The sequence below is a fragment of the Nuphar pumila genome, chromosome 8, assembly GCF_984573655.1.
Source record: "Nuphar pumila chromosome 8, dmNupPumi1.hap1.1, whole genome shotgun sequence".
Classification (NCBI taxonomy): domain Eukaryota; kingdom Viridiplantae; phylum Streptophyta; class Magnoliopsida; order Nymphaeales; family Nymphaeaceae; genus Nuphar; species Nuphar pumila.
In genome coordinates, this window is record NC_143256.1 from 124673111 (window position 1) to 124682659 (window position 9549).

General features: G+C 36.6%; 1 protein-coding gene across 1 annotated transcript; it reads left to right on the forward strand.

Annotated features, from left to right (window-relative positions):
* The first annotated feature begins 487 nt into the window (after nt 1-487).
* Nucleotides 488-6739, forward strand: LOC149830599 (calmodulin-1-like). Its single transcript, XM_090015876.1, has 4 exons — nt 488-638; nt 4332-4468; nt 6258-6338; nt 6451-6739. The coding sequence occupies exons 1-4, from the start codon at nt 566-568 to the stop codon at nt 6583-6585; spliced, it is 426 nt and encodes a 141-aa protein (XP_089872002.1). The 5' UTR covers nt 488-565; the 3' UTR covers nt 6586-6739.
* Nucleotides 6740-9549: the final 2810 nt, after the last annotated feature.

A 9549-nucleotide genomic window follows, 5' to 3' on the forward strand; every position in this document is an offset into this window, starting at 1 on the left:
GTTTAGTACCTAGGGGAAGTCCGTTCTTTGGTAGGTTCTTCATCGAGAAAAAAAAAACCAAAACTATTATACTTGTACTATATAGTAAAAAAGACATGTAGCCCATATACTAAACAGGGTCCTGTGCCAAGCTGAAGACCCAAGTTCGAATCCCTCTGCCACATGAGGCTCAAGATATATCTGGTATGAACCGCAGCTTGCCTTAAAAAAAAAAAAAAGACACGACACTGTCAAGAAAGAAGAAGGGTATTTCAGTCATTTGACATGACAAACGAAAATGTTTCAAAGTAATATAAAAAGCAGTGGCATTTCAGTAGTTTGTGAGACAAACAGGGTTAATTAGTGTTAATCACAGTGATTAAGAGGCACGAAAAGCCTATAAAATGGCCAACTCGCCAATCACCACCAAACCACGTCTTATTCTTCTTCGCTCCCTTCCCTCTTCTTCTTCTTCTTCTTCTTCACATCAGAAGTGTCAAACCCTTTCTCCTTCTCTTCCATTTCCTCCCTTTCTTTTTCTTCTTTTGGGTTTCATTTTCGAAATTGACAAAAAGGAAGATCGATAATGGCGGACTGGACCAGTGAGGAGATTTCGGAATTCCAGGAAGCTTTCTGCTTATTCGACAACAATGGTGACGGTAATTGCAATTTCTTCTTGTAGGTAGCTGAAATTTTTGGGTTTTCCAATCGATTTTTGGCCTCAGCTGGACTTAGGTAGCTGATATTGCCATTTTACATTTTCGGATTTCTCACTTTCTCTCAGATTTGGACTTTGGAGAGATTAGTGGTCAGCCGTGTATACTATTTTCTTTTTCTCTTTTTTACCTTAATTCTTTTTTGGGTGTTTATGAAATATTATGTAAAAGAATAAGGGGTATTTGATGATTTTTGTTTTTTCTATTAATAGGCTTTTGGCAAAGTAGTTTTTGGGAAGTGATGTACGCGAATTTAGTGTTTTTTGTTGTTTATTTTTTTTTGAAAGGCAAGCTGGGGTTAGGTCGACCCCTACCAGTTATACAATTATACCATTGAGTTTTGAACCTACAACTTCCCAGCACAAGGTGACATGCACTAGCTGCTCTTACCTGACAAGCCTGAAAAGATCAGGTGCAATATGATTGTACAAATATTTGTGCATTAAGCACCCGATCATACAAGGCATGTCAGTTGTAGGGGGATTAAGGGCGATTGATGGAGGGCGATCAGGTGCTTAATGCACAAATTTTGTGCCATGTGATTGCACCCGATCTGGACTCCAACAAGGGGAGCCCTCATTGGTGGTTTATTTTATTATTGGCAAAAGGTTGATGTGTCCTTGGTTACTTTGAAAATAACCAGATTGTTCCTGACCTGGCCTGGCCTGACCTGACCTGACCTGACCTTGGTTACATTCAAGTGACAACGGACAAGGATGTAAATTGCCATTTTGGGGTGTTTGCAAGATGCACCCACTGATCCTGATAACTGTGATTTTGGATATTGGGGGGCTGCTGGGAAACGAGACGGGCAGCTTGTTGTTCGGCTCGAAAACTGGGTTAGGTGAGTTGAGCTATGAGTCAACTTGTTTAAATATTTAAACCAAGTGTAAACAGGGAAGCTCAGTTCAATTCAACTCATACGCTCGTTATAAATATCATCCTGCTCAATAAAATATGCTAAATGGGGTTTTCAGGTTTTTTTATTTATTTTATTTTTAAATTTTAATCGTACAGATGTGATCTATGAACTTGATTTTATAGGTATCAGCTCTTAGAATCTTCTATTCCGACACATGGGTGGGTTTTTACAAGGTTAAAAAATTCATTGACCTAAAATCTTTGTAAAATTTAGAGGCTTCAAATCATTTTTTTAATGGAAAACACATAATGTAGGAGTAAATTCCTAGTAAATTGACCATGCCCAACACATTTATGGGGTTAAAACCGCTAAAAAAAATACCTAAAAAGCAGAAAAACCTATTTAGCATATTTCATTTAGCACGGATGTATTACCTTATATATATAATCAAATTTAAATTGTTTCAAAAAACAAACTTTTTTTTTATAAAACAAACCGGTTCAGGATATCTCTCTCTCGGTCAATCTCGGTTAAATTGGAACTTCAAGGCCTCTAGGTTGTGACAGTATGGCTCTAATCCGCTAGTTATCTCGTTTAACTAATAAAACTATTTCTTACTTTTTTAATAACTAAAATATGCATGTTTTTTTCCAACACATAGCTTTACTTGTTTTTTAAGTTTAGCAGCCATGAATTGTTTTTCAAACGATTAAGGTGACTCGGGCGATACCGATTCAAGGCTGAATATTGATTTTCTGGCGATACGATACTATACGTATTGGGCGATTCATCCCCGAACACACCGATACTGACAACAATGCGAAAATGGCAGGGCTGAATATTGATTTTCTGGCGATACGATATATGTATAGGGCGATTCAGCCCGAAACACACCGATACTGACAACAATGGGAAAATGGGTTCTTTTTTTTCGATAATCAGGAGAAGCCATTGCTATGTTTTAGACGCTCTGTTATGGGCTGGGAGGTGTGATGCTGGCTGTGCACTGTTTTGATGTCCATAATGTAAAATTGGCCTTGCGGCAAAGGATGCACCCTTCAGAAAATAGGTTGCTACCTACTTGAGATAGGGTTGGAAAACGAGACGAGCAGCTCACTGTTCGGTAATTGAGTTCGGCGAGCTGAGCTATGGGCCAGCTCATTTAGGTAAATGAGCTGAGCACGAAAATGACAAGCTCGCCTTGTATACGCTCGTTTTACATCTTATATATGTATATATTATATAATTTATACATATGTGATATATATTATTATATAATATACTTATATTATATGTATTTTGCATATATTATATACATATTTGATATATTATCAAGCTTAAAAACATTATTTTTTTTTTTAAGAAAATGAGCTAGCTCGTGATCGGCTTAGCTCTTGATGAGTTCACAAGCCAAGCTCGATCAGAGAAGTACCCTTTACAAGCCAAGCCTTAACAGCCCAATCTCTGCTCATTCAGCTCGTTTACTAGCCCTAAATTAAGTCTTATATTTTGAAATGATGGAGAAGGGAGAATTGAACCACAATATAAAGTGAGCACTCTGAACACTCAAGTAAGCATGGCTAGGGGAGGCTAGGGAAGCCTTTTCCTATGGAAAGGTGACGCATCACGCTTTTTGGAACTGCATGCACTTTCTCATGAAAGGGCTTTGGGCTCTTATCAGTAGGGATGGCAGTGGATCGGGGAAAGCGGGCCCCGCCCCGTTTGGACTGGGGATGAAGTGTATGAAATGGGGGATGGAGGCAGGGACGAAGGTTAAAATCCATCCCCGTTCGGGGATGGACGTACACTTTTCCCTGCCTCATCCCCGCCCCAACCCATCCCTGTCACTTTTCCCCGCAATATCCCCACCCCGCCTCATCCCTGTTTGAACCGGGGATGGAGGACATGAAACGGGGATGAAGGCAGGGGTGGAGGTTAAAATCCATCCCCGCCGGGGATGGAGGCGGGGATGAAGGTTCTCATCTTGAGGCGGGGCGGGGGTGGAGACCTTGTCCCCTGCCCTGCCCCGCCCCACTGCCATCCTACTTATAAGAATGTCAAATAATGTGCTTGAACCACTAAACGGATACCGTTTGGATTCTGAAGAGGTTACTGATCCATATCCTACATGCTTACTACCAAAAGGGCTACAATGGCCATTTTTGAGAGCTGAAGTGTAGGGCTGCAAACTGGTCAGATTAGGGCTAGATTTTGCCCCATTTCAATACAAATCCAATTTTTTTTACACGATCCAAATCAGAGTCCGGATCTGCAAAAGATATGATGATCTAAGATTGAATCCAGATCCAAACTATAAGTGATATATACTAGGAGCAGTTAGTGCACGTCTTCTTGTGTTGGGACATTGCAAGTTCAAAACCCAATGGTATGAGTTGTATAACTGGTGGGGATCTGCCTAACCCCAGCTTTTTTTCTTCGAAAAAAATACATGCTTCTAACATGTAAAAAAATGCAACGTGATTGGATTTTGATTAGAATCCTAATTACATCAGAACTAAAATGCATATCCCAATCAGAAAATAACCTGATTAAAGTCCGATGCAAATGCACATTCGGATCTACCCAAAGGACCTGAACCGGGAAATATTATACCAGATTCAGATCGGATATCCGATATGTTTGCACTCCTAAGAAGTTGGGACATGTTAGTCATTTCCAAAACAATCAAGTTTTTTTTTCATTAATGAAAATAAAAGGGTGCTTCAAAGAATTGATAATTAGTAGTTAATTAATTAATTTAATGGTAATTTCAGGATGCATTACCAGTCAGTCGTTTGGTCTGAACCCTACGGACGAGGAATTGAGGGAGATGATCAGCGAGGTGGACATCAACGACAATGGCACCATTGAGTTCGGCGAGTTTTTGTATTTAATGGTGAGGAAAATGAAGGTAAATAATAATAATAATAATAATAATAATAATAATAATATCTCTTTCAGAAGTGAGCCATGTAAGGCAGGGTGGTCTTTTTTTTTTTTTAAAGAATTTTCTTTTTGAAAAAAATGATCATGGGGCCCCACCCGGGGTTTTCTCTCGCTTTGGTGAGGGTTTCTCGTCATAAAAAAACAAAAAAATCTATAAATAAAGATAAAGTTATAGTTTGGGTTTCAAAATTGTCGGAATCGATTTTTTATTTTCTTTTTTAATACTTCATGATAAATTTGATATTTGTTTATTGTTATAGTTTTTAAGTGTTAATGTATATTTTAGAATATGACTGGGCCTCTAAGTTATCATTTATTTCATTTCTATATATATATATTTAAATATTTTCCTGATTTTTTTTATTTTATGAATATTTAAAAAGTCAATTTGTTTTTTTTTTCAATTGTTTTGAGAAATGATTTGTTTCATAAAATGCTTTGAACAATCGTGCATTTATTTCATATTTGGATCTGTCACTACAAGGATGAGGGTCAGTAGCAAAACTCATTAATGGTGACACAAAAACTCACCGCTATTGCTGGAGTTGAATTGCCGCAATAACGATGACTATATACCTTCATTATAGATATATCTATAATGATGACTTTATATATCACCATTAAAGATATGTCTCTAATGGCGATTAATAAATACCACAATTATAGATTGTCTTTAATGATGATATATATAGCCATTAAATCTTGCTGTTAAATCACTTTTGATGGTATTATTTAACGACCATTAAATATCACCATTATTGATCAATAACGCTGACATTATGACATCATCGTTATACGGTTTTACTCTATACTTGTATGTCGCTATTATAGACGTGTCATTAACGGCCAAATCAATATTGTGAAAAGGATTGAGCTTTCTTTTTTTACTTGTTTTTACTGGATCCAGTGTTACTGTATTTTTTGGATTCAGATTAAACTTCCCCTCGTCGGCCCTGTCCCAGATCTAGATTTGGATTGGGACTTGAAACTAGCAAGATTGGTCCGACCCAATATTGTCAGTATCAGTATCAACCCTGAATCGTTTGGCCACTGATTAAGCTGTATCAGCCGATACCGATACCCAAGTGAATCGTTCTGTATTGGCCCAAAAATAATAAAAAAATATTACTTGTCAAGCATAACGTGACACGCGTTAAAATTATTACAATAATTTTAAAATAATAATAAAAAATAATTTTTGTATTTGTTTACATTTAATAAAAATAACAGATTCAGGCTTGCAGCGTATCGATTTTCTACCGATACGATGAGTATCGGCTGATACAAGTTGATACACACCGTACTGATAACATTACTCCAACCTACAAATTATGTGCCCCTCTATAAGTCCTTTCAATTTCTCTTTATTTACTGTATTTCCTGCTTTTTTAGATAATCATAGATATTTTTAGATAAATTGTAGTGGTAGGCGACAGTTTGACAGTTTTCCTTATAAATCCGATCTCAGGTTTACATCAGAGTCTTAGGTGAGACCTCAATGGTTTTACCAACTGGAGGCCAGCCAATGTGCGGTTGGTGATGGAGGAATTTTCCTTGGCCTAGCCAAAAAAGAAAAAGAAGTGCATTTTGGATGTTTTTCTGAATTCTTAATAGCCTACTTAAACCGAAATATATTAAGAAAATGTCAATTTTTTTTTGTTTCTACTGAAAAATAAAATACAAATAAGATAACAAAAAAAAAGACAGGTTGCACAAGGAAAAGTGAAACAAATAATGTGTTTCCATTAATGCAGGAGACCGATGCAGAAGAAGAACTTAAAGAAGCTTTCAAAGTTTTTGATAAGGATCAAAATGGCTTCATCTCTGCTGATGAGGTGATTTAGTCATTTTCCTTTTTTTGTGATTTAGTCATTTTCCTTTTTTTTCTCTTTAGTATTTTATCTCAACTCTTGCATGAATTATTGATGGAATAATTACCTTTGGCAGTTGAGGAATGTGATGATCAATCTGGGGGAGAAGTTAACCGATGAGGAAGCAAAGCAGATGATAAATGAGGCTGACACAGATGGAGATGGCCTTGTAAATTTTGATGAGTTTGCTAGGATAATGATGGCTGTATAACATGTCTAGGATATATCCTAGAGAATACAGATTCATTTATTCAGTAAGATGTTAACTGTATCCTTCTTATGGTCAGGCTTTTTTGACATTAGCAGCTAGCTATTTGTAAACAAACTATTGATTAATGAAGCATAGTGCAAAAAGACTCGGAAAATGATCTTGCTATTTTTCAGAATAATGGTATTTCACATAGTAGTCAGAAGATATTGCGATATTTCTTGCATACCCACCCACCCAATTTCTGCCAAATTTGGAAACATTTCTGATGATCTTATCATTATGTTAAAGCGTGAAAGAGCGAAACTCATAGTTTCAACAAAATTTGACTCATAGTTTCAGCGAAACTCTATTTTTCATCTGCAAAACTCACAATTTCAGTGAAACTCGACTTTTGCCAGTGAAATTATGATTCACCTGTACATCGAAATAGTGAAACCTAATTGCCACAGAACTAACGAATCTTAATCGTGAGACTTACCTTTTTTTTTTTACAACTACACTTCACTCCCATCATCCTCATCACCACCATCACTTCTATATCATCACGATCATCACTACCACCACTTCAACATTATCACCACGACTACCACATCATCACCATTGTCATCATCGCTATTTCAAAATCTTTTAAAAAATCAGTATCCACAATGTTAGAAAAAAAAATTAATGTCATAAGCAATGTTTTTAAAATCGAATTGAATAAGCAATTCATCAATTTATTAGAAATTGATTTGAATCAATTTTTTATTTTCTATTTTAATATTTTGTGATAATTATGATATTTATTTAATGTTATAGTTTTTAAGTATTAAATGAATATTTTAGAATTTCATTGAACCACTAATTTATCATTTTATTTCATTTATATATATTTTAAATAACTTTATTAATTTTATTTTTAAAAAAATCAAATTGTATAAATCAATCAATTCAAAATTATTCAATTCAATTTGATTAAGGCATGATCCAATCTTGTTGTTTGGATATTTTCTAGTTTTGGATCATAACTTGTATTTGGATATATATTTATTTAAAATGTTTATCAAGATAGGATACTTATCATAGTTAGGTTTTGTCAAATTAAGTAGATTTTATTAAAAATATGAGGGGTAAGAGTCAAAGTAGTTCAAAATTGAGATTAATTAGGAGTTTATTTTATGTTCCCTCTATTTTCTTATTATTTCTTGTATTTTTTCTCATTATTTCTTGTTTCCTTAGATTACCTTAGATACTGTGCTAGGGTGTCGATTCTTGCAGGATTTAGGAGTGATCTTCCTATTAAATACATTAAAATAATATCAAAGCATTGGTTGCGCTCTCCTCGATTATCGACCTAATTCAAAGTTCGACGGATGATCTTGTTAGAGCAAAGGGACGGTTCCTCTCGATTTGTCAGCATAACACATCGATCATAAGCATTATTGGTCTATGGCTTCCCAACATATTATGCAGATAGGCAACAACCACAATTGTTAACTAGTTAATTTTAGAACAATACCACATGGTTCCATGTCAATTTTGCTGGTCGTTGTAACTGCTGGTTTTTGCAACAATGGTCGTGAATGGATCATCACTTTTACAAACCAACTTTGATCCTTGCAATTCTTGTGATCAACAATAGGTCGAGCTAGGTTAGGAGATGTTCTAATGGACAACCCTATCGGCCCCAAGTGTGATAAAAGTGAATCTGATTTAAGAAACCATCAAAGGCTTTGTTCAAACCCTAGTAGTAGCCATCTCTCAAACATACCTTCAACCGAGCCAAAGAGTTCACCCTAGTCGGGGCACTGCCAGCAACTGTCCATTGGCCATGCTAGGTTGAGACCAGACTGGAAAATAGAGAGGGAGCAGATGGTGGTAGTGCCCAAGCCACCACCAACCACCTCCTTTATCAAGAAAGGGAGACAATAGTTCAAAGATCGTGCACATATTCAGACTAATTACTGCTTGCAGTCAAAGCATCCTCCAATTGAGTGCCATAAAGAACTAGAAACCTAGCATGCTAACACCTATAGGATCGAAGTGGAGCTGCTAGAGTTTCATGGCCCATTGGATGCCGGGCAGGTTATATGTTCCCCCCAAAAGCACACATTCTAGCTACAGTGCGTGTTTCAGGGTCCCCACTGAGTGTCACATGGCACTCAGTGGGGTGTAGGGGGCACTGTATACTGTCGTACATCAGCATGCAGGATGTACGATGGTGTACAACGCCCCCATACACCCCACTGAGCACCACGCGGCGCGCAGTGGGGATCCCGAAACACGCACTGTAGCTAGAATGCGTCTTCGGGGTGCACACACAACACCCTCTCCATTAGATGAAGAAATATTTTATGACTGGGCTGATGCAATGCAATTATTCCTCAATTATCATTATGTAAAAGAACATCATAGGATTCTAGTGGCAAAAACATGACTTCGAAGTCTAGCACGATGAATTGTAGAGAAATAGAGCAAATTGAAGCTTAGAAATGATTCATACATGGAATGAGATGTGGCACTTGATGAAAGCTAAGTTTATTCCTAAAATTACCCAAACCCAAGTAGGTAGAATCCAATTAAAATGCAATCCAAATAAGATTCTTTTAGAACCCATCCAAGACTTTCCTAAGCACCCCGATCCAACTAAAGATGATTTGGATTCAAAACCGCATGATGAATCCAAATCCATTCTATTGGATCTCCCAAAACCCATTTCGAATATGTTACCCAATTCGTACATAAACCAAATTCGGACCTAAACCCTAGTTAGTTTTATAACCAAAGTAAACCTTCTCATGTCTTACCTAATACCTCAAACTCATTGGATACAACTCCTAGTGAATCCTCTCAAACCAAACCTTGTGTTCTGATCCAAAAGCTCATCATATCCATTTTTTCTAACTTAATTAGACCTAGTTCAAGTGTTAGATTTGATTATGAACCTTCAACAACATGTGGAGAATAAAGTGATCAATATTTCAG